The 25,156-nt window shown below is 40.9% G+C and overlaps 1 protein-coding gene and 1 non-coding gene across 3 annotated transcripts; both read right to left on the reverse strand.

Annotated features, from left to right (window-relative positions):
* Positions 1-75: 75 nt before the first annotated feature.
* On the reverse strand, positions 76-25,026 carry RC3H2 (ring finger and CCCH-type domains 2). 2 transcript variants are annotated; one of them, XM_033077398.1, is made up of 21 exons: positions 24,983-25,026; positions 17,997-18,293; positions 16,537-16,654; positions 15,858-16,091; positions 14,853-15,028; positions 14,557-14,757; positions 14,056-14,188; positions 13,698-13,816; positions 13,219-13,331; positions 12,355-12,663; positions 11,340-11,554; positions 9,965-10,392; positions 9,386-9,556; positions 8,835-8,990; positions 8,351-8,564; positions 8,102-8,186; positions 7,512-7,593; positions 7,230-7,364; positions 6,582-6,689; positions 6,042-6,190; positions 76-5,437 (listed from the first exon to the last, which is right to left on the reverse strand). In XM_033077398.1, exons 2-21 carry the CDS (start codon positions 18,225-18,227, stop codon positions 5,239-5,241), a joined length of 3,576 nt encoding a protein of 1,191 aa, XP_032933289.1. In that variant the 5' UTR covers positions 18,228-18,293; positions 24,983-25,026; the 3' UTR covers positions 76-5,238. The 2 variants fall into 2 exon arrangements, with proteins under 2 accessions (XP_032933289.1, XP_032933290.1); XM_033077399.2 differs by having other exon boundaries at positions 5,310-5,437; positions 6,061-6,190.
* Positions 14,278-14,391, reverse strand: LOC117005850. The gene has a single exon (XR_004419889.1). It is a non-coding gene; the product is annotated as a small nucleolar RNA SNORD90 (small nucleolar RNA).
* Positions 25,027-25,156: the final 130 nt, after the last annotated feature.

The raw sequence follows: 25,156 nt of genomic DNA on the forward strand, positions 1-25,156 counted from the left end.
CACCTTCCGGCCCCCTGCCCCCGCTCCCCCCCTCCGCTCCCCCCGGCCCTCCCCAGGCCCCGCTGACGACAAACAGCCAGTTATAAGGTGGACAAATAATTTTTATTCGTGCATGCAAATACATGTCAATACTGCAAACTTCTTCCATCGAGTCTCTCAAACACCGAACCGGGATGCTCTATCCGTGCCCAGCCAAAGCTACAACCTCTGCACGTCAGTGCTACAGCGACACACGGGCCCCGCCGGGACCCCCCTACTCTAACACGAAGGGAAACATTACCATTGGGAATCAAAACCGAAATAAACGGAATAGAATTTACTCCCCCATATATCCCCATTTCATTTTACAGATTTTTTTTTTCTTTAAATTATAGTTTTAAATAGAAGCTGAGAATGCGCCATAAAAATGAGCATTAAATCCATCGTAGCGATGGTGCCTGCTTTATACATGATGGGTGTACACCATCTTTTATTTCATTTACATTTCAATCGAACAATAGATTTGCAAAGAAAATGTCTAATACAGACGTAAAAATATTCACACTAGAGCTTCACAATCGGTTGTACAATTGACAAACAGGCCTCTTTTCCCAAACTTTCCAGCTAAGCAAATTTATAAAATGTAATCAATGCAACAAGAAAAAAAATTTTCTTTAAAACTTCCAGGGAAAAGAATACGCAGTAAACAGTATCAATGCGACAGCAGATGCTGCAAGCTAACCACAATACTTCGGAGTGGCTGTACAGTGGGTATGTGCAGTACAAATCAAAGCCACGTGTGTTGTATCACAACTACTGTATAATGTACTTGTTTGCCCAGCTAAGAAAACGCATGCATTCCCATGCCTTGGGTAACGGAGATCTACTCTGGAGAAATCCATGGGCTATGTGCAAATGACCTTGGCTTTTGGCAGTAAGAAACGCAGCCAGGCTCTGCTTTATTTCAGCTTTTACAGCAAAATCTTGAGTGATTAAAAGCTTCCACAAGCATCCTTAAATAATGGGGTGTAGAATTATGTTTGGGCATTGGGCACTTTTTTTGTTTCATCTCATCAGTGACAGTTTTAGGGATTGTTTCCCCTCCTTGTCCTGCTCCCTTGCCAGCAAAGAGATGCAGGGGGATGACTACTGCCAAAGTCAGCTGTTCATTTATACTGGGAAATTGGGTCATTTAAAAAAAGCACATTTATTGTGTTCTGCTTGCAGAAGAGGTCCCTCAATGAGAGGGAACTTCCTAACAAAGGGATTAAACTACAACATAAAAATGGACTTTTACATCCTATAGATCATCTGATCGTTTCTCATTTTGTTACACTCTCAAATTCAACACCTTCCTTTAATACCAGTCTAATAATTAATGAAAAGTCTGTTCACAAATATGATCAAGGAACTGCTGGCATACAGTGTTTATGTACAGCAACAGGTACAACTTGACAACTTGTGCTTTAAAAAAGCAAACAAAACCAATGTTTGGAACTATTCTGAGTTTAGATTGAGTTATTTTAAGCGTTCTTTCCTCAGCTGTTTCTGACCACTGTGCATTATTTTGTACCTCATCCAGCCTAGTACACTATTATACAAGAACAGCATTCAGCTCTTGAGTACAGGAGAAATTAAAACTTCAATTGAGTTATCAAAGCACTAAAACCTTCCAAATTAGACTTCTACAAAGAGCTTAATTAAGAGCTTATTTAACATAATCAGCTGTGTACAACTGTTTTCTTTTTCCTAAATCAAACGCCAAACTTTAGTGTCCCTGTACTAGACTACCAAGAACCAACGCCAGTTTGCTTTGCAAAGAGTCTAACCTTGCCTTTGAAGGGTCTAGTATACATTCTACAATGCAAAATCTGCATAAACACTAAGATTCATTTCTTGTCACCTGTTTACAGGAACAAAGTATCAGTAGCAGGGCAATCACTCTGCTCTAAGTATATGTTAAGAATGTACAGATAGTTACTTTCTCACACAAGCATTCTCCCAGCACAAGCATTAGTCTCTATTAAGACCTATGTGGGAAATGAGGCAAACCAAGGAATGAATCCAGGTAGTGAGGCAACACAATTAACTTAGATACTAATAATTCCTGTCTCTCTTGCATGTGAAATCCCTGCTGTACCCCTAATGGGGAAAAAAAAAATCAAAAATTAACCAAACCAACTCAACCCAAAATGCTTGTCCAAGCAAAGCAAAAGAGCCAATCTCTTTCCTCAATCTGCTCCGGGCCTTCTTTTCTGACAGCACAGTAAATTAGGCCAAAACCTAAATGGGCATCACTGCTATTGACACACAAAGTAAGTCACTCTCAGTGTCAGAAAATAAGCCCTTCCATAGCCCAAAGGCACCTGATTTACAACTAACAAATGAATACATACTTGTTTGTAAAGGGTCAAGGGCTGAAACTTCAACCAAGAAGGAAGCCAGAGCCAGGTGTTCCCACCTGCAGCTTCTTCTCCCTGTCAGGGCACTGGAGGGCATTAGTTTCATGGCAAAAGCCACACAGTCAGTGTTGAAACCATAAGACAAAGCCACCATGCTGTTAAACCTCCAAATAATTCTTTTGCCTGTCATTATAGGTTAAAAATTCAATTAGAAAACTCTAGCCTCAGTTGAGAACCAACTTTCCAAAGAAGTGTATGGTCACCCTAGAGAACTGCTCTATCACGGGACCTCCTGCTGCAGACAAGAGTCTAGAGATACATCTGTTCTTAAATATGCCAAGACCTTGGCAGGAATATGTCAGGCTTATGTCATTTCACTGGACAAACAGGCAAATGTGTGTAAGCAGCTTATCCCAACCCCCTCCAGCAGAGCACAACCAAGTTTTTAAAATTGCCATTTTAAAATTAAAAGGTTAAGGTAAATACACAATCAATTTATGTAGTATATATTCACCCTCAGATCATGCTGAAGATGTTCTGTGGAGTTCTGGTGCACAGAGGGCTCTTTCCCTGAGGGCAAATAAGGACTTCTCAAACCTTTATATTTTCTCTATTTTTGTAACAAAATAGCAATTTAAAATTTAAAAATCTTTTAAAAAAATTACATCACCTTCAACATGGAAGATCTCACTGTTTAAATATCCATGAAAGAGACATACTTGTTTGCATATCTGTTTTGGAATTACATTGTACAGCAAATAATAGTATCTCAGAAGCATTTCAAAAGTAATATAAATTCATATTTACAGAATGGTCTTGGTATAAAATATACAACAATCATATTTATGTCTAACATTCTAAGTTAAAGTTAACATCAATAGGAAATAAGTTAAGGTGACAAAGGTGGTCTGGTTCTTGTATCCATTCACTTCACGCAGCAAGTGAAAGAAGCGTCAGTCTAACCCTAGAGTGAGGTGGCACTGGCTGGAGAAGGTACAGCAACAGCCAAAGGAAACTAAGAAAAAACTACTTGACTGTTTTTCTACATACATTCCTTGACATTGGAGTATTAAATAGATGTGTAAGATCTTCCATACTGACACCAGAATATCAAAACTAACCCTTGGATTTGCAGGTATATTTACAACATAATTATTTCATGGACAGGTTCGTTAGGAGAGATATCAAACACCAATATTTACTTAGTCTAATCAGTAACCCTCAGGGAAATGCCAACCCCCACCCCCCAGAAGCGTGCACAAAACAGTTATCAAAATCTTACCCGACCACATAGCTGTGATTTTGTAAAATAACAACTCAGACGACCAGTAACATGATCCTCTTTAAGCATTTTGCTAGCAGGAAAAGCCCTTACATGCAGTACACCTGGTGAAAGATCAGCTTGGCTTAAAATATTCCAGTACAATTTCAGAGTAAACAACTTCACAGAAGTTAATAAAAACATAAAAAAATGTAAAACTTGTCACAAAGAAAAGTAAGAGGACAAACAAGAAGACAGTAATCATCAGGAGGGAGAGTCCTGCTTTCTTAAAAGAAAAAAAAAAAAGTGGATTTTTAAGCTTCTCAAAAAAAATATGCCCAGGGCTCTAGTTCATGTGTATTTATGAAAACCAATTTTCAGTTGACATGTCTAACATGATTCTCAGTCACCTCTTAACAGGGCATAAATTCATACAGTTTTCAGCACTCTGAAGGTCAGATAATGCTATCTCATTGTATTTTCAAGGTCTTTGAAAATAAGTTGCCACTGAATAAACAAAAATTAAACCTGAATACAAGATTATGATTAACAACATTTAACAAAGGTAATTACAACCACCTTAAATTCCCAATATTTAGTTTAAATTAAAACAAAACAGTACAAAAAACAGCAATACCATCTTGTTAGTCAGTGCAAACACTAGATACAGGGTTTTCAAAGGAAAGCCAAGAGCACCTGATACTTTTTGCCAAGTCATCTGGATCCTATAATCTCCAAGTTGAGAACTATTAATGAAAAAACAAAAAAGAAGAAAAAAAACCCCAAAATTGCTGTTACATTAGTGCATAACCTCTCAAAATTGTTGAAAATTGTTTCATGTGTAGCTTGGGGAAATCAATACCTAGTACATTAGCTGGAGGACTTAGGCACTTGATTTACTTCTGATAACTTTACTTGGACAAGTAGCCTGTGTATGTGTATCTACAGTACTAAAGCATCAACTGGGGGGAATGGAAACGAAGAGCTGCAGCAAAGCACTGCCCCACAGACCTGCAAATAACACAGCAGTGCAAAGCTGATGGTGTGTTAACCCTGTAAAAGCCTCAAGTCCAAATCTCCACCTCTCAGTCTTCCAACAGGAAACAAGACTCCATGCAAAGTTCCACAACTAAAGAAAAAGCAGCTGCAACAAGACAAAAGTTCTTCTCTCATGAAACAAAATAGAGACAAATAAGTTAGTCTTCCTTTCACTAGATGTATCATCGTAGGATCCTGCTAGTTTAAATAACTGAGTTGTTAGTTTTCTACAGAAGCCATTTTCAACAAGAATGGCTCAGATACCGCACCGGATTGCTACAAACTCATAAAAAGCTGCTTTAAGCTTAAGTAAAACAATGTCCAAATTCCATTCATTTGTGGAAAGTGAACGCCTTACCCTACTAAAGTAAGTTTTTTTTTTTCTTCAGAATGCTAATGCGAGAGGGGCTTGAAGTATCAAAGAGTCCACAGGAAATGCATGACCCCAATATTATTTTTTTTAAAAAAAATATACATTATATAATATATATTATATATATAAAAAGCTAGTGTAAATGCTTCCATGGTGTGGTCACAAGCTGGAAAGATGAATGCCTTTCAGCTGTTAACCATCCTGCCATTTGCAACAGGCTTTAAAAAGTCATTTTTATCCTCAGACATAATGTGAGCAGTTTTCAAAATGAGGCTGCCAACACTGACTGATGTGCTGATGGGCAGGCAGCTTGCATTGCTAACAGATGTTGTGATCGGCTGACTGAAGCAAGAAGTTACGGGCAGGATTGTTTTCTGCTCCTCCCTGAGGAGAAAAATAAGTTACACAAATATTAAACAAGGACATGCACAAGTATCCGGAACTGAATTGTGTGCATTAAATAAATACTGACAAACTCATTTTTAGCAACAGGCTAAACATCTTCCTCTGGAATGGTACGCTCGAGATGTTAAAGTAGTCTGCCTCATTTTCAAAGGCTGCTTTACTCATTAAAGACTACAGAACATATAAACCTAAAATAGTGTATTTCAAAATCTACCTCTCCACGGAGATTTGTGCAAACAGTCCGCCATTTCACCTTTTGAAGTTTTTCTTAATTTCTGTTAACTATAAAAATATTCTGCATTTTTTGCTTACTGACTGTGAAAGGTGTTTGGAACAGCTGTGACATTTCAGTGTGTACAATTACAACGATGCATACGAACAATGGTACCAGCCTGGGACTTTCAGCTTTGAGGCCTAATTCTATTTCTTAACAGGTTCTTCTCACTCCATGTACAAACAATGCAGATGTCTAATCCAAGTCTGAGCAGGTACGCAGTTCATCCTCACACAATCATGCTTCCACTATTCTGATGCTTCTGTTTGTCTAACACTGGCAGACACTGCTGTTTTGTCTAACACTCACAGAATCACAAGGTCTTCACCTAAACTTTGTCTCTTCTGTTCCATAGATTCTTTCTGGTGCTGCTTTAGCAGATGCCCATTCTCTACAGTTGTTCCATTGAGCAGTTGATCCTCTTGGGAGCTAATCCCTAGCTGTATGTCCAGAATCTCCTACAAGAGAAAGGGAGAAATGCCCATCAACTCTGTCCCTACCAACTTTTCATTTTCCTATTAAGTTCCACTACATCATGCTAATGGAAATGGGAGTCTGGTCCTCCTTAATTTTATGTCAAATGTCTACCACATTTGGCTAAAGGAAAAACAAATTATTCAAAGATGGCTGTGAATGACAAGAGCAGTATAAACTGTGAGCTGTTTTTAACTTCACTAGTATTAACTGCCAGGTATCTGAGAGAGAAGTACAAGACCTCAGGGGCTAAATAAGGGAAATGCTGGATGTGTTAATAGGACTAAAACCAAAAGGCTTTGCTACCAACATACTAATCTATAAAGACTAATGAGAAGCCCCAGTGATTCTTTAGACACAGATTTTTGTACTCACTTCTATCTGTTCACCTTGCCCATCAGGTTCATCTGTGTCGAGGGCTGACAGCTCCAATTCAATGTCTCGGTCTGGCTTTGTGTCTGCACAGTCTTCAGGATAATCAGTCTAAGAAAGAATTAACATGTTCTCTAAATATCAAGTTGGTTTTTCATCAGCTTCACACAACACTGGAGTATTCAAGTGAAAACAGAAGATGCATTTCTAGCACACAACATTTCTACTGTACAAGAGAGCCAGTCAAAAATGAACTTCAGGCATAGACAACATAGGATTTAAGGCTAAATTGAATCACAACAAAGTACTGAAACAGAGAGATAAAATGAATACTAATGAGTCCATTGACAAAATGTTTACATTTGTAACATGTACAAATAGACAAAAACTAATGATTGCATGAAAATGATTGTCACATTCTTCCCAGTCTGTAAATGCATGTTTGGAGCAGCAGCATAGCAGGTGCACCTGCCTAATCTCAGGGAAATAACTGAGTGCAACAACAGCAACTCAACTTGCACAGAATGTGCTTATTATAAATATTTGGCAGTGTTAAAACTAAGTTTCAACTCTTAGTTAAAATTCATGTGCTTCTGTATACACATAAACACCCTCTAAGGTTTGTTTCATCCCAATCACCCCTTTCTTTACCTCACCATTCCTCAAATCAATTTCCTTGCTTAAAAGGTTTAAGGTAAGACGACTGCCTTCATCTAGAGAATTCCACTTCTGCTGCATGGCAAGTGCATTTGCCTCTCTCTGAAGGAGTAAGGAGTTGCTTTTAGCCTATGGAAAGAAACAGTTCAGTTATCAAACATTACACCTAAACCATGTGCAGTCAGACAGCTACACTAAGAAAATTTATTTAAAAGCACTTTATTAAACAATTTCTTTTAAATTAAAAAACCCTCATGGTATAATAACTGCTCTTACCTGCTGTAATTCAATACTCAGTAGATCTCCAGTGCTGGAATGCTTTCTGTGAGCAGACAAATCTGTAACTATGAACCTGTCCCTTTAAAAGAAAACTAAGAATTAAAAGCAAATTCTCTAAATCAAACATCTCATAACACCACTAGTCTATCAATGTTAGATTTTTGGACAGAAACTAGTTGTGATTTAGACAATGTTCTTCATCTTCACTGTGGCTCTCAATACTTCAAGGCACTGTATGAAGCAAATATCCTTGTTTTACATCTGGGTAAGATGTGGCAAAAAACCCTGAAACTACTCAAGATTTTGACATGACAACTTGGCAGTACCTGACTGCAGTTCTTTGATAGGTCTCTCAAGGGATACACTGCTAGTAATTGTGCACTATTAACTGCATTAAGTATTAAAGACTACACAAGTTTTAACCTAGTTTTTTTCCAAGGCTTTATGCTGGATATGTAAAAAGTCTTTTACTTTAAAATTAAGAATGTCTATTAATAGACATTCCAGATTCCCCACACGCACACTGAGGACTTAGAACTGCAAGCTAGAGAAAAAGCTGTGAACAGAGCTGGGCAAGGAGTCCGTACCGTTCTGCATAACGTGCTGAGGAGGCAGAATCTGAGCCATAGGCACTCCATCTTGAGTCTACAGCATTGACATAAGGGACATAATCTGCAAAATAATTAAGACAGCATTCACTATCTTCTGTGCTCTTCAGTGGGATACACACGTTCTTTAGCTCTTTGCACTTCATAGCTGCAGTAAGCACAAAGAGGATGAAATGCTCATGGTGTGTACAATGATGAATTCTTGTCACACAAAGCCTGAACTTGTACCTGATACACTGATGGGCTTAGTAGCACTTCCTTGGGAAGCAGTGGCCTGGATTGGATCTGTTGTGTGATAACCTGTGCGGGATGACCTGGAGATTGCACCCCACTTGGAGATGATGGGTCCATCGCTGAACGGGATTATAGGATCCTCCTCCTTTGCCCTTCTCTGCGTTTCAAATAAATGCACTCTCCTTTTAACATCCCCACTGTCCAAATCCTGCACATTCAGGAGACAGGAGACACATGGACTCATTTGAGGTTATGCACATTCTTCAGCTGGCCAGTAACTTTCTCATTATTGTTGCCTATTTACAAAACTGGGAAAGAATATTCCCAACAACTTCAAATGAGCAGAACTACTTTTAAACACTAATAATGGAAGCTATCACCTCCTTTTTTTTAAAAAAGGGCTGGTTTAATCAAACAGAAGACACTTGAGCATGTAAGGATCATCACACTAATGAGAGAACATGCAGAAAACCCCTACCATTAACACGGCATTGGAATTGGCAATCACATCCTTGGGCTCTGAGTCGATAGCATTTATACAAGAGCCAATAGTGCCACAAGACCACGGTGAATAGTGAGAGAGATGGTCTTCCTCAAATTTAGTTCCACTCAAATCACTGACACTCTCTGAGAACTACAGAAAAGGGAATAAATAAGCAGTGAATAATAAAAACAGGGAATTCCATTTTAAAATGAGAAGATAATTTAATTAAATAGCAGTAAATGTATCTCAAAAGTCAATCAAGGAGTTCCAGCCATATTCAAGACTTCACTTGGGGACAACAAAAGCTGTTTTGTCAAATTTTAAGCCAGTGCCCCTGGCAGCTGTCAGAGGGCAAACTTTGCCATACAAATAATTGCCTGGCCTGCCAAGATGAGAGACTGGAATCTGTGTTAGTGTCAGGTTTCTTTGGGCAAATATCTACAGTAACTTAACTGAGAGGAAGCCATGCATTTTTTTATTAGAAATATTAAATGGTATCTTACAGAAACAGGAAGGGAAAATAAAGAAGTTCTTTGGCTTCCCACCTCTGTGCTGAAGTCTACACTGAAGAGAGGAGAAGGTGGTGTTGGAGATGGTGTTGCCATAGAAAGGGTTGACGATACCAGAGGAGTTTTCTGTGTGTGGTACTGTGCCCATTGCTCCGGCTTCCGTCTCAGCTGCTCATCGTAACCAGTCTTCAAATGACCACAAGGCTCCTACAAAGAATAAATAAAGCACTGGATATCCCATCACACTTTAAACAGAAGGCAAATATTTGCATGGGATACACTTCAATCCCCAAACTTCCTTGGGTCTGTAACTCTCCACTGATATCACTTGAAGATTTTCACAAGAATTTGTATGTCAACTCAAATCTTAGCTATGCAATAATTCAAACAACATACATGGGCATTAAAGAGGCAAAGGGGCTCTGGTCTGATGCAGATTACAGTGGTCTGTTTTGCACATCCATTTTAAGGTTAAAAACAAACCAAGAACTTTGTCCAAGTCACAGGTTTCTATCACTGTAATAAACAGGTCTATACTAATTATTTACCAACTTCCCAGTAATGACCTTCAGAACCAACCCTGCACAGAGCCTTCCCTTCCTGGCTCCCACTTACCCTTGGTAAAGGCACAGTCCTCTGCTCGTTTGGAGGTTGACAAGCCACAGAGTAATACCCATCCAGCGAGTTGTACCTCTCCCGTAAGGATGTCTGATAGACAGATGAGTGCATCACATCCATGGGAGGTAAGGAATTGCTCCTGATGATGTCCTCTCGTGGGTACATCTGCGGGCGCCAGATGCGCCTGCTGTCGTACACCGGCGCGTACATTCCAGAGGGGACAGGAGGGACCGGTCCGTAGGGCTGCGGAGGAGGGGGCTGGTACGGAGAGTTCAGTCGATCCCGAGGGGGAAATGTGCTGTAATGATCGGCATACGGCACCGAGGCGGGCGGGAGGGAGGATTCTGGAACGTTATTGGACCTCACAAAGCGAGGAACACAGGGAGCCACGCCAGCTGGAACTGTTGGAGGTGCTGGATAATACCCTGAAAAATTGGAAAAAGGCATATTTAATGCAACCACAAGTGACCCTAAATTTTATACCTTCTAAAAGTCTAAAGAGCATTGGTAAGTACCTTTAGAGAATGAGGAGTCACACTTCACAAACCTCTCACTGACCCTACCATGTTTCTGTTAACTATCATTTCATGTATGACAAACACATTTGCAGATGCAGTGCTGGCCCTTCACCACCTGGACCCAGTTTGGAAAATATTGCTCCTATGTACTGTGGTGTAACTGTGTAACTGAAAACACAGGATCTTCAGCAATTCTTTATACAGGAAGTTAAAACTAAAATAAAAATCTATATTGCTAGAAACCAAACAGTTTATAAATAACCTTTTCACACTTAACTTATTGCTCTTTCTTTCGAGAGGATTGCCTGAGCATCTCCACCTTTTGAGAGCTTGTGAATGACTCAGTGCTACAAACCACAATCGTGTGCCTGAACATAAACATGCACAGTGCAACCTAAAAAGACAACTGCAACTTTTCGAAAACTTTCGAGCAAGCACAAAGACATTGAAGCCTTCCAGCAGAAGCATGCTATGCCTCTGAATCCTGCCCATGGATACCCCCATGGATAGGCCATGGCAAGAGCAAGCCTAAACAAAAACAATTAAATGCTAACAAAGGAAAAAGTAGATGAAAGACCTTGAGGTTCAAGTTCCTGTGCAGGCTCAAGTATAAGCTGCATAATATATAGCACAAAAGGCAAGAACCACCAACTCTGGGAGTAAACTGCAAGTCTCCCCCATACCCAGCAATTAACAGGATTAGTATTTCATTTAGTGAAAATTCAGCTGATATTTAATAAGGATAAAATAAAATAGACATAGAGAAAACAGACATCATAGGTTATTTCTCACAAAAGTTATCTTTTCAGAGAAAAGTTCAGAGCTATTTTTTCATCAGAGCTCATCTTACTCACCTGTCTGTGGGTACTGTGGAACTTCATATGACAGCTGAGTCCTGGGATCTTGGAAATATTGAACATTATCCGAATGTGGAGGGTAGACAGGTACTCTGGGAACAAACGGGCTGGATTTTGGAGGCACAGAATTAACTTCTGTTCCAATATTAGGAGGACCAGCTGAGGTAGCTGCTGCCTGGCTTACAGGAGTCTTGGGTGGAGAACCAATTTTACTGAAAAGGATTATCAAGAAATCATTAGGCAGATCTTCACTTATTTCACTCAGGCCTCTCTTTGTGTACACTCCCATGTTAAATGGAAATTTGGGCCTTGTCATTTCCTCTGCAATTTTGTTTTTCACACCCCAAAGTGATACTACATTTTAGACTTTCTCCTAGGAGAACTCAAAAGTGGAAATAAATGTTTTGATACCCTTTGTAAGTATATTCTGGTAAAGACAAAGGCTTTGAAAAGCTGTTTAGAGACTCAGTGCTTCTTGCAGAATTATCTAAGAAGTTTTAAGCGAAAATCCCAGAACTAGAAGGCTCTGAGGAAGTGCACACTGTGCATCCTTCTTGGTTTTAGGAAATGTCAAATTATGAGTACAATTTATTGTATGTAATAACATACTTGTATGTAATCACCCAATAGTATGCAATATATACATAATTTATTTGTATGCCATAACTTTTTATTTTTCTGTAATAACCCAACAGTAACTAAGATACCAGGCTGAGAACAACTGAGTGAGAGATAAAGGGAGAGATTTCCCATTTTGTCTACATTGCACATGAGTACTGAACACTAGAACAACAGTGCTGGCTCTGACACCCTGAACCCACAGGCTTTGTGTGACTGCACCTGCACTGCAGTGCAAGACCTTACACAGCTCTGCAGCCTCTGAGCACCAGCAATCACTGCAACCCAGGAGCACACTTCATCTGCTGGCCACCCACAAACTCCATTTATTATTTCAGATAATCTAAAAGCAGAAGGTTCTGTTAGATTGTCTGGATGTAGAAAAGCCACCTACTTTTCAGGAAGTGATTCTGTGGGGGACCCAGAAGCGTTCTGGCCATTGGCTCCAGTCTTCCCTCCCTTCTTGGTGTTCTCCAGAGCTCTGAGGGAGGTGTCTGCGCAGCGGGGGATCAGCTGGGGAACCCCAGTTTCCAGATTAGCTATTCCATTAGTGCTTGGCACCATCTTGCCCGTTGCCTCAGGGCTTCCTATGACAGAGATCACGTTTCCTGTTGTGGTTGAGACGGTGCTGTTTACACCGACTTTATTTAGAAGGGGGAATGTTCTCACTGTTGAGCTGATTTTTTTGTTCCTCAAGCGGTATCTACAAACAAAGACAAGATAGTATCAAAAGTGCTTATTGTGAAGTTTAATGGATTTGCAAAACTAGCAAAAAAGAAGGAATTGAGAGGAACATGACACCAGAAAATTACAAACTTATTTTCAACAATTGGAACCCAAAATCATCTCTCCTCCTATAAGACCCATTCTGCAGTTCTTTGAAAAGGCATTTGGGTGAAAACAGCTTCTAGAATGCAGAGCTGCATACTGTTCAGTAACTCAGTTCACTCCATAGTAAGATGTAATTAGTATTCTCTCTTGTAGGTAATATACCCAATCCTTGAAAGACACTGAGCTTAGACTCAGTTGCAGGAAAGGAAATTTTACCTCATACAGGGTAAAATAAAAAATATAAAAACGGAATTAGTCTGCAGACATTGCTTTGCTATATCTTCAATTTAATATAAAGAATTGTCATATCAAGAGTCACAAATCGCTCCAAATAAATGAATGCATGGATCAAAAATCTCTGTAGATTACTCAAATTTAAATTAAAAGGAGGAAAAAAAAGAAAAAGGAAAAAGTCTCCCACACTCACTTTTCAAGCTCTTCCTGAGAATGAGCAAATGTACAGTTTGTTCCTCTTGGACACCCCCCTTGCTGTCGAAGGTCTCGGCACATACTTGTTTTGTATTTGCTATTTGGTTGTGGCTTAAAAAAAGAACAACAAACAAAACCACAAGACATTACTCTTACCATCTATCAGACAGTCACATAAAACTAGGCTTAAAGTACAGAAAATACAGCCATGGTTTTACATTTTGCATTTTTAATCAGAAAGACAAGGACACTCCTTGTTGAGGGGCAAGTTGTCCTTGTATGGATTTCACTACAGCCAGCTCTGCTGCATTCCATATTCACAAATGTTAGGTTCTCAAAATCTGCATGTAGTACATTACAGTGTCACCAATTATCCCACAGGACAGGCCATAAATATTTCAAATCAACAGTAATTTTTCAAAGTTGCACCTCCCAGTGAATGCACATTAAGACAATACAATAATCAAGTCTGGTTACCTGGGGAGTTTCATGGCCTTTTCTGCTGTAATTCTGAATGAAATCCACCAGCCCATGGACCACAGTCTTTACAGCAACCATGGCATTTTCCAGCTGCTCCCATGTTGGAGATGCTGCATCTAAAATGATGAAAAGCAGGGGTGTCACTCTGTCAGTAATTCCAGTATCATAAATAAGAGGCAGATCTTGTATTACTTTACAACACCGACCATTAGGACAGAACTCTGAGAGCCCTGAAGATTTTATTATGTCCATTAAAGAGAATTTCAAAACCAGGAATGGAGGTTATCATCTTAATAATTTATTTTGCTAGATATGAAGATTAGCAAGAACAGTTTAAAAAGCTTCATTTGCATACCTGGGTTTGGATCTATGTTTGCCAGGAGCTCTAAATGAGGCCTCAGCCTGTTTAAGTTTGCAGGATCTCCCGTGCGCTGCAAGACAATTGTCAATTCTTGTACACTCTTAGCAAAAGATTCTGGAGATTGAAGCTGAAAATAAAGGAACCATTAGTGTGCTGCATCTTACAAACTGTCAATTACTAATCTTAAAAAGATATTTGTTACATTGGTACCTAAATGCAATATAAAGTGTCTTCAGATGGCATATAGAGAGGATCAGTGGAGAGAAATTTTATTTCTCAACTCAGAATCTGCCCTATGCAGCTTCATCATAAGACACCAAAACTTTAATTAAAATACTTCATATGATGAATATGCTACATCAGGGAAAAAAATTCAATCTAATTTTAATTAATATTTTATAGGACTATGAACAAAAAAGTTAATTAACACAGTTCTTTGATTTTTATTGTAATATTTAATCCTACAAAGATACTAAAATCATCCCTTTGACAAACCTTGTCAATAATGGATTGCATGTGTGATTTATGTGCCAGGTCTCCATAAAGAAGGGAAGACCACTGCTCTGGTGATATTCTGAGTCCTGCTTCCATGGCAATGTGAACAATTTGGGCATCGTGCTCCCTCCGCAAAGCCTCGTAACTCCGGAACTCTTCTTTAAGTTGCATCAGAGAAGAATCTTCATCCCTTTTAGTGACCTAATCAACAGCAATAGTTAAACATTCCTTCTTTAACCAAAAATCTCCAGGTCCCTCATAAAACACAAGCACAAACCACAATAGTGGTATTTTACCTTAAAGCATGAAGCTCTATACAGTAGCTGCACAACATGACCAATGCTTGTTTTAGAGGCCTGAGGAAATCTTGGTTCCAGCCTTTGCACAACAAAAAGTACCAGAACTTTCCTTGAGAGTGCAGAGCCATCTTCCAGTGCCAGTAATACAAGTTTCAGTGCCTCCTCTTGCATAGCTTTAACACACAAAAATGAAAGTTAAATATATTCCAGAAAACAGCAAGGCTACTGTATTTGAACAGATAAGTAGGAGCATCTGAATCATCTTGAATGTCATTCCTTACTGTTTTTTCTTTTACTAAAAAAAAACTTTTAAAGAAAGTTGCTAGTTTAGAAGAAATATTTAGAACAACTGTAAGCACAGTGAACTTAGAGCTAAGACTAATTTCCAGTAATAAACACATCAATAGTGCAGTTTTTATACTTTTCTCCACTATGCAGTCTTGTCCTTTTGGACACCTCATCAATGCCACATCTTGAAACTGCAAAATAAATATGGGAACAGAACTGGAATGCTATCAACAGTTACCAGAATCAAGAGAGGACAACTTCTATTTTAAAAATAATTTCATTGTGTCTGTGATTGCTTTAGCTGCATTCTTAACTATGAATTTGTTTTCTATTAGAAATATAAATCATTATAAATTTAAGAAGTATGCTGCAGCTGAGGATAGGCTGATTGTATTGACAGCTATTCAATTCCAATCACAGGCAGCAGTACTGCTACACTCCATTACAAACAGTGCACAGCATGTGCTTCTTGACTCCTCTTTGCCAGGATTTCTGAAATACTTCCTCTCAATTTCAAAGAACATTTAATGGAGTGGCAGGGGAAACAACTAAAAACTTTAAGCCAGGAGATTTTACTACTCTTAAGGTTTTTTCCCCCCCTTCTCCTTTCTTCCTGGCAGAACATCTTCAACTGAACTGAAGAAATTTCAAAACATTTTTGTAAAGAAAAGGTAGAGCTAAATATATTCTGTTGCAGATGTACAGGTCCCTTACCTGGTCCCAGAAACTGGCACCCTCGTGCCCTGACAGCAGCCCAAAGATTGGCAGAAAGCTGCTGAGGATTTTGGTGCTGCAGGATGAGTTCTGTGACAGTTCTCTCTCCCAGCGACCGAGCTGCCCTCATGGCTCTGACCCGACCCTCCTCCTCCACCAGCTGACAATTCACCAGTGTCACAAGCTTCCTCTGCATGGGACGGCTCAGTGCACTCTGATTCAAGCTTGCAACACCTTCAGAGAAAGGCAGAAAAGGCAAAGCAGTGCTGCTCATCAAATTCATCTGAGTGAGACAAAAAAATGTCTAACAGTCTATGTCTTTGTCTAGCACCTGGATACCAGTCACAGGTACCTTCCCTTCTCTTAGGCAGCTCTAATTCTTTATCAAAAAGAACTTTAATTAAAATCTTAAACTGACATCAAAGCCGTCCTTTGGGGAAAGTTCAACTTTAGTACAAAGTTAGCCCCAAGGCAGTATTATTAAATAGAGTATTTTGTAAACTTAAAATAAAAAAAACCACAAACAAGTGTCACAAGTGTGAATAAGCTTTTAAAGACACAAGGCAATTCTATTAGAAAAATGAGAGTATTATCTCACTGACATTTACAATCAGTGCTGAAAACACAACACTGCTAAAAGCAAGCTACATCAAAATTCCACTGTTCAGCTGAGACTCACCTTTCCCTCCACTTAATGGCTTTAAGTAGAGTGCCAAATCCTCAACACATTTCTTTGCTACTTCATAATGTTTGTTCTCTCCTACATTACTCAACTTTACTGTCTGATGATCAGGTACCTAAAAAATGCAAGGGGGAGAAAGGGGGAGAGGAATTACACACACCTGGCTGACCTCTGCGATGGTACCCACATCACCAATAATTACATAACACTGCAGATGTGCACTGCTCTGAGAGCAGGGAAACACAGGACCCACCCTGGCATGTACATGGCATAAGGAACAACGAAAAGGGCCCAAGATGAAGATTAGGATGATGAAAGATGGTTTTTGTTATTACTCAACACTTTAAAAACAGAAGTAGGGTAGGAAATAATAACCCAAGTCTAAAAGATGAAGAACACAAGATGTGAGAAGGTGATCAGGATGCCAGATCAGCATGATTTACTACAGACACACAAATGAAGCTACAGAAAAAATGAACTAGTAAGATTATAATAAAGCAAAGTTTAAAAATAATTTAAGCATCATTTGGGCTTGTTGAAATCTTCCAAGAGAAGCAGCAGGAAACTTAACTTGGTGGAAAAAAATCTCAGAGTAACAAGGTCAGATAAGGAAAACGGAGGGACTGTTAGTCACAATAAATTAATTGTTTGAAATACATTGCAAGAAGTTAGGAGACCATGAAAATAAATGCTGTAAGATCAAGACTTTGATCTGACACAGAAAAAATGAAAGGAACACATGAACTTGAGAAGCAAAACCATTCTGACATAGTGTCAATACCAATAGTTGTGTCAAGACACGTGATAGGACATTAAAAATAAGTAAATAACATCTTCTTACTGCCTCACCAAGGTGTTATAGAGAGAGTAACATGGAAAAGCACACGAATCAGCACAAGGGGAACAGACTTATTTAGTCTCCATAAAGTGCAGCACTGATTATATAATCACTGTTTTGCCACTGCTACGAGACAGCGCAGGGAACATTCCTGGCCTGATTAGCCAGTGTCTGCAAACGCAACTGAAAAGCCATCATCAGGCATATTTAAAAAAAAAATTATACACACACACTTCTGGAACTCAGTTAAACAGCCACTTGCAAACATGTGACATTTAGGAACAAGATTTCTCACAAGGCTAAGATGAACGAGTGCAGTCTGCAGGTTCACTCATTCTACTGACAATTGGGACAGATAATTGTATATTTCCCAATGGGGATTTTTCTCCAGTCACAGTTCACGAGCCTTTTAACATCAGAATTGAGGTTACAATTAGAACACGCTTTCATATTATAAAAAGATGGCCCTGAAATGGTGCAGCTGCTTTTGGAGTCTGTATGGACTCCTAGAGAGCCCAGAGTTCAGCCTCACCGTTTATCTGGGCTAAAACAAGGAAGAGAGAGCAGCACACATTGCACCAACACCAAGTGGCAGAACAAAGAGCTGCTCCAGCCATACCTGGGCTCCAACCAGCTGCAGGAGTGCGAAGTTCACGGGAAGCACATCGATGTCCGTGTTGATGGCAGTCTGGTCGAAGGGACAAGCCTTGCGATGGAGCTTGTTCAGGCAGGTCTTGCACACGGTGTGAGAGCAACCTAAGCTGATGGGTTTGTGCACATTCTCATCAAACTCATTGTAGCAGATTGGGCAGGACAGAAATTCTGTCCACTGAGCTGCCTGCACAGGCATTGTGGAAGCTGGACACTTGTTTAGCAGGCTAGCAGACCATTATTTCACTGTACTATGTTTTGGCAGCTGTAAGTGAATAACAGAGTATTTAAAATATGCTTTCCGGCAATTTAGAATAATTTTTAATTAAAAAACCAGACCACAATTTCAATATTACAAAGAACAAAACCAAATCCTTATGCTGAAGTACTCAAAAATCCCAACTCTGTGTCAGTTTAACAACTGTACCAAAAAAGGCTCATGAGCTAAATTAATGCAGACTACCATAAGTTTAACTTATTCACAATAAATGGCATTATTTATTTTTTTTTGGAGGGGTGGTTAAAACGTTTAAAATGTTATTTTAATTTGATGTGAAGTAGAGCAAGGCCTTCCTTCTGCAGATCTTATTCAGACTTAACCAGACACCAAACTGAACCGAGCTCTGCTTCTTTAAAAACACATTTCTGTTTCTGTAAAATACAAATCAACCAACAAATATCAAGAGCCATAAGAAAACAGGAAAAGAATGAGAGGTTAGTTTTTAGTTTTATGATTCTCGTGTTACTTCCACCTTTTCTTGCAAGAAGTGGAGCACTCAAGGGCAGAGATTGCTGCGTGTAATTTTGCTTTTCATGTCTCTACCTTACATATAACTGTGCCCATGAACTCACAGCAAGAAAATCTTTGATGTATGCAAAATCCAGGTATCTAGGACAAAATCTATGATAAGGCAAGCAATAACTTCAAATGGCTTCCTTGTCTCTTGAAACATCTCATTCTGTGCAGTAGTACCAAATCAATTGTTTACATAAGCGAATTTCAAAGAAAATATGACTTCATGGAGATTGTTGCTGTATTTTATGTCACACTCCTGAAAAAGGTACCAGGCCTAAGAAGCTCATGGAAACCGTTCTCATTCAAGCTTCAGAGATCAGGATTTACATGCAGAGCTCCACCCCGGAGGGAGCAGCCCCACCCTGGCTGTGATGTGCCACCGTGCTGGCTCTCTAGGCAACGCACAGACCAGTTGGGTCACTTCAAGGCTATGAACAAGCTTGGTACAAATGCAAATACACAAATGTTTTAATTACATGTTTAGCGTTCTATTTTTTCTCTGATGACAGAAAAAAGTAATTGTTCTGAGGAAGCTGAGACCTCCCCTCTGTGCACAAATTGAGAAACTCCTTACTGCAGTTCCATTGTTGGCTGTGCTATGGTTTAATTAATGCTAAAGTACCAGACCATTGAAAGAATTACTAGAAGACTAAATAGACTCTTATCTGTGGATGTATTTTCTGTTAATTATGACCATCTGTTTAGAAATCCTATTTAGTACTATGAACATTCAGTGCCCTTTAAGTAACAGGATACTTGTACAAGATGTCCTTATCTCAGCGAGCTTTTCAATATTATGCAGCAATTTTTGCCTCAAACGAATTCCCATAGTAAAACACACCAAACTGGAAGTTGAGCCTCTCAAAACCAAACTGCTGAGCTTACACCTCCAACATAAGCCAGGAAATTTCCAGGTATGGAACAAATCAGATTTTCCTCCAGCTTCCATGAAAGCACAATTCAAAGCTCTAGCAGGGATGAAGAAACCCAGTCATCTTTAACATGCTATTGCTACATGTGCCTTTTAACCAAGGAAATTTAAAAGAAAAACAAATAAGAATAAAGCCAAACACTGAGCCAACAGGCCCAGACAGATTTTTGATTCCTCTGTTAAGAATTCTACCACTTCCTTTAGCACATCTGCTTCCCTTCCAAAACAGCTGGACAAGAGATGCACAGAACTGCAAAGCCTGTCCATAAAAACTTCCCTTAAAGCTTTTTGCAGCACTACCAGAGACATTAAGATACCAACACCAACATTACTGTGATCTAGTTTGAGCTTTTTCACCTGACTGTAAGACACAGGTAACAGCACGAACTAGACCACTCTGGAAGTGTGTGACTGTCATGACTCACACGGGGAAAAGTTTCAGAAGAGGCTGGTACAGAGAGCTCAACTGCTGGTATGTCACTAACGAGCTCCTAATAAACAGTGCCTGTGTCCACACTGCTCATTAATTATCCCAGACACAGGGATCTCTGCTCTGAGACAATACCCACGTTTGGTTTCCACAGGTGCTTCAGAGACTTGCAAGAAACCACTTCTCTGTTTGTGAGCTTTTAAAATACAGTTGTTTTCCTGACCAGCATAGAAATGAACACAACAGATTCTTCAAGTGTGCACCACCGGTTTTTAAAGATCCATCTCTGGGTGTTTAATCATCCCAAATGACAGATTCTACTAAGCATGTGTTGACCTTCAGATCTCTTGACAGGAAAAGAAAAAATCTAATTAAGCCAGCAAACAGCTGGGAAAAGCTCTTGACTCCCAAAACTTCAAGCAGCCATACAGGGAGAAATCTCCATACTTTATTGAGCCTGCCAGCTCTCCTGCCACTCCTGCACCCCAGTGTGTAGGAAAACAATCTCACATCTCCTAATTACCATGTCAACTCCTACAAAAAGCATAAGCCAAATGTTTAATAGATTCTTGCTCCTTGTCAGAAACAATGTATTTCAGGGATGTCCTCTTGAAGAACAAATTGCTCCAGCACTCTAAACTGAGCAAACACAAGGAGGAGAGAAAAAAAAATTTAAAAAAGAAAGTAAACTAGAAATCCTTTGGATTCTGTTTTTAATAGGCAGTACACTCCATTAGAACAACCACCCTTGGTCTGTCTGTGCATTCTGGGCTCCTCTTCCCTGTCAAAGTAGAAGCACCCTCCAAAAAAAAAAAATCCCAAACCTCAAAACCTTCCTCAAACAGCTGTATCACTTAAAAATTATGGAAGTTGTAAGATTTACTTGTCCTTAATAATTTTACATTAACTTTTAGCTACCTAATCCCAAGACATTCTCTACAACTAACCTAAATCATTATGCTTACTCAGTAACTTCTGGACATGATAAAATACAATTCAATTCTGATTCCTGAAGAAACCAAGCTTAGGTGATCAGGCTGTTCTGTTAGTCTGCTCCTCTCCCTCACTGCTCAGTCAGGGCATTTGCCAAAATGCAGACAGGCGAGTTTCACCCCTTATCAAAGGAAGGGCTGAAGGCTTCACTCAGTTCCCCCAGAGCATCAGCTCTGCTCAGGCTGACTCCATCAGGTCCCTTGTGGGCCCTGGGCAAAGACAAATAAGCAGAGCTTGGGTGAGAATGAGACATGGAGTAATTCTGCCAGTGCTGAACAAAGGGAAGTCTTCTCTACAAATGAAGGAAACACTTGGAAAACTTGTGAAATTACACAGTATTTGGTCATAAACCTATTGTGGATTTAAGCCTAAATCTCAGAATTTTTAATCACTAAATTAAAGAATCCTTGATACTGACTTGCTCCTAATGCTGACTGCAGAGATCACAGTATTTCCTTTTCTTTTTTAAAGTGAACTCCATGAAAATGTTTCGTTTATGCAGATTAATGGTTGGTTTGCACTACAAGGAGGCAGCTTTCTCAAGCTTTCCTTCCTAATTTTGGAGTTCCTGAAAGCATCCTGACTGGGTCAAAAACTTACAGATCACATAATATAATTATCAGTATTAACCTCTTCTCTGGAAGGGCTAGAATCTTTTATTAATTTTTCTCCAACAGTCATCATCCACAGATCTAAAAAACTGGCTTCATTAAAGGCTCAGGGAAGGGCCATCCCTGTAACAGCTTTGCATCATTCAGCTACAACGGCTTGAAATTAAAATAAATCCTCTTTACTGAATGGACTTGCTTATTTCTACACTCCATAATATCTGTCACATGCAAATCTCTTTACATCACGTGAAAATTTTATATGTAAAGTCCTTAATGACCATTAAATATAACATTTCAACACAATTCTTTCACTGAACATTAATGCTCTTGTGAGTATCTGCAGCCCAATTCAAGCTGCAGAAAAAAGGTCCACCAGTTCCACAAAAGTCACCAACAGGAATCCTGGGGACATAGGAGGATCAGAGAGAATCCCACATGGGAAGGGACACATTGCATCCACCTCTGCTTCTAGCAGGAGTATCTGACACTACATCCTGTGTCCAGGAGCATCTCCACACCTTCCTGGAGCTCTGGCAGATTTGGAGCCACAGCCACTCCCCTGGGAGCTTGTTCCAGTGCCTGGCCACCCTCTGGAGGAAGAGCCTTTTACCAATGTCCAACCTGAACTTCCCTGACAGCTCCCCTCCATTTCCTTGTGTCCTAAATACAGAGCTGAACATTCACACACACCCAGACCACGTTCTGCCGAAACACTCGCGGGATTCTTTTGTTAACTGGTTAAAAACCCAAAGCTTGAATCCCCTCTGCCTCCCCAAAACACATGGCTGAAGAGCCATTACTATCAACAAGGGTGCAAGATAAATTAATGCTTGTGGTTGCTCAGGGACTGCCAAAGTTCACTCAATTGAGGGTTAACTCCCCCCAAACCAACACCAGAGTCAGCATATCCTCAGCAGCTCACACCTGCTCAACCCTTGCTATCACAAACCATGCCAGTAGATTTTAAAGAGTTTTTAAATACTTATATAATGCCTCCGTGGGTTTTTCCTTGAGTTTCATAGGTGTCCCTGAAAGGAGAGCCTGTCCTTGCCACCAGCCTGACACCAACTCAGCTTCTGTAACAGTATTGACTTTTCAGGACTAACTGAAGGGCAAATAAATGGAATTTTTTTGCCGCCCAAATCAGTTGAACTCGCTCTGAATGCAGAGAAAGGGAATCCATTCCTAAGCAGATCTACTTTGACACAGTTACTCCAACAGGAGATACAGTGTAGAACTCCCAACTTTTCAGTAATATTTTCAGTGAATAAGGACTCCCACATATGGTTCAGTTCGCCAAGCTTTTTTTTAACATGACTTCCACGTTTAAATAATATTTTTTAATGAGAAATTCTATATTTTAATATTTTTTAAAATAATTTTAATGAGATACCAATTCTATTATGAGATCTAGGGAAGAAAACATAGGATTCCATGGGAGCTGGAAAGCCTTTTTAAAGGTTGTACAGAATGACTTAAAATGCCTGTGGATATATAATTTTTTCCTTTCCTTAGGGTTGACCAGTCAGCAAGGAGAGACCCTGTACATTCATCCCATTAAGGGTATATAAAATATCACCAAATGAAATGTAACATACTCCTAACAAATGCTATCAGCTATTACCACCGGGATATTGTAAATATTTTGTCTACTTGAGAGCAACAAAGCCTTAAACAAACAAGATCAACACTCAAGACCAGGAGTTCACTTTGGGATACCTAGAGTGTTGACTCTAAATTGTTAGAATTTAGTATTTTTGAGAGAAACGACCACCCTCAAACAAGACAGAAATAAAAGTTAATAAAAACTTTTTTTTGAGAAAAGCTTTGCTTACAACGTAGAAACGAGAAAAAGTACACTGAAAAGGCATGATGGTCTTGGGAAAGAGATTCACTACAAAAATTAATACTTTAGTGTTTCATGGAATAATACTTATAACCAGCAAGAGAAACTTCAATTTCTAGTATTTCCACAGATGTTTAGGACAGACCAAAGGTTAAAGAACAGTATTTTGATTCAGAAGATTTAGAGCTGGTTGCTTCTCATTTAAAATTAGATTTCTTCTGCCAATTGCAAATTACACCCTTGTAACCCAAAGGACTGTTTTTAATTTTAGTTTCATTATTATGATGTATCCATAATGGCCATGAGAGAACACCCACAAGAGAAGCTACAGGAACTACAATTAAACCCAAACAAGATTCCAAGTTTGCATGGAAATGAAACAGGCCTAGATCAGAAATTCTCCTGGTCGCCTGTCTAAACTTTGTCATTATTTTCTCTTTTTACAGATCCATGCCATTCCCTTCTGAACCCTGGATGAACTGAACACTCATCACTCTCCCACCACTCTGCTGCCCTTCCTGTGCTTTGTGCTGACTTCTGCACTTAACTGGAAACCCTCCGTGCACCTCGAGCATCAGCAGAACCGGGACACGCTTTTCCTGCTCGGTTGTTTGGTGTTTTTTTGTTGAGACACTTAAAACGCGACACGGTGTGCGCGCTCCCAGGGCCTGTCTCCCCCCACGGCTCCTCCACCATTACCCCAACGCACAGCTCCGCGAGTGTCCCACACCGGGCACATGCACGGCTGCGCTGCCATTCCCCCCGGTACCGGGGGCACTGAGCGCGGACTGCCCGGGGCTGCGGCTCCACAGGGGCTGCCGGGGAGGGCACCGGGAGCTCCTGCCTCCGTTCCCCGGGGCCGGGAACGCCGGGCGGCCCCGCCAGAGCCCCCGCAGCTTCGCCCGGTCCGCAGGCCGCTGTCAGCCGCACCCGAGCCCGGCCCCGCTCCCGCACCAGGCCCGGCTCCCGTTGCTGGGCCCGGCCCGGCTCCTGGGCCCGGCCCTGGCTTCCCGCACCCGTTGCCCGGCCCTGCTCCCGCCGTCATTTCGGAGCCGTCACCAAATGGCTGCCCGGGTCCCCGGGCCGGCCCCGCGGCCTGGCGGGGCCCGCCGGGCGCCGACACCCCTGCGGTCCCCGCCGGGCTGCACTGGACGGGCTCGGCCCGACGCCGCTCCCGCCCGGCTCCCGCAGCGCCGGGAGGCAGAGGAAGGACCGGGGTGGGTGATGGGGGGGGGGACGGGCGGGGCCCCGGCGGGTCAGCGCGTCCCCCGCGGCGGCCGCCCCCGCCCAGCCCAGCCCAGCCCGGTCCGGCCCGGTCCGACCCGTGCGGTGCGGTGCGGTCCGTACCTGCTGGGCGGGGGCGGCGGCCGGAGCGCGGTCGGGCGGTGCCGGCCTCACGCGCCATGGGGCGGGCGCGCGGCCCGGCGGAGGCAGCGGCGGGAGCCCCGGCGGCGCCGCCTCATCGCGCTGACAGCGGCAGCGCCGCCACGCCCCGCGCCGCCGCTCTCGCGAGACCCGCGC

This window comes from Catharus ustulatus, chromosome 21, assembly GCF_009819885.2.
Source record: "Catharus ustulatus isolate bCatUst1 chromosome 21, bCatUst1.pri.v2, whole genome shotgun sequence".
Classification (NCBI taxonomy): domain Eukaryota; kingdom Metazoa; phylum Chordata; class Aves; order Passeriformes; family Turdidae; genus Catharus; species Catharus ustulatus.

Coding starts and splice junctions, on each gene's coding strand:
- RC3H2 (XM_033077398.1), bottom strand. CDS start 18,227: ATGCCTGTGCAGGCAGCTCAGTGGACAGAATTTCTGTCCTGCCCAATC. Junction 8,991..9,385: donor GTGTAGACTTCAGCACAGAG/GTGGGAAGCCAA, acceptor CCTTTTCTGTAG/TTCTCAGAGAGTGTCAGTGA. Junction 8,565..8,834: donor ATTCCAATGCCGTGTTAATG/GTAGGGGTTTTC, acceptor CTGAATGTGCAG/GATTTGGACAGTGGGGATGT.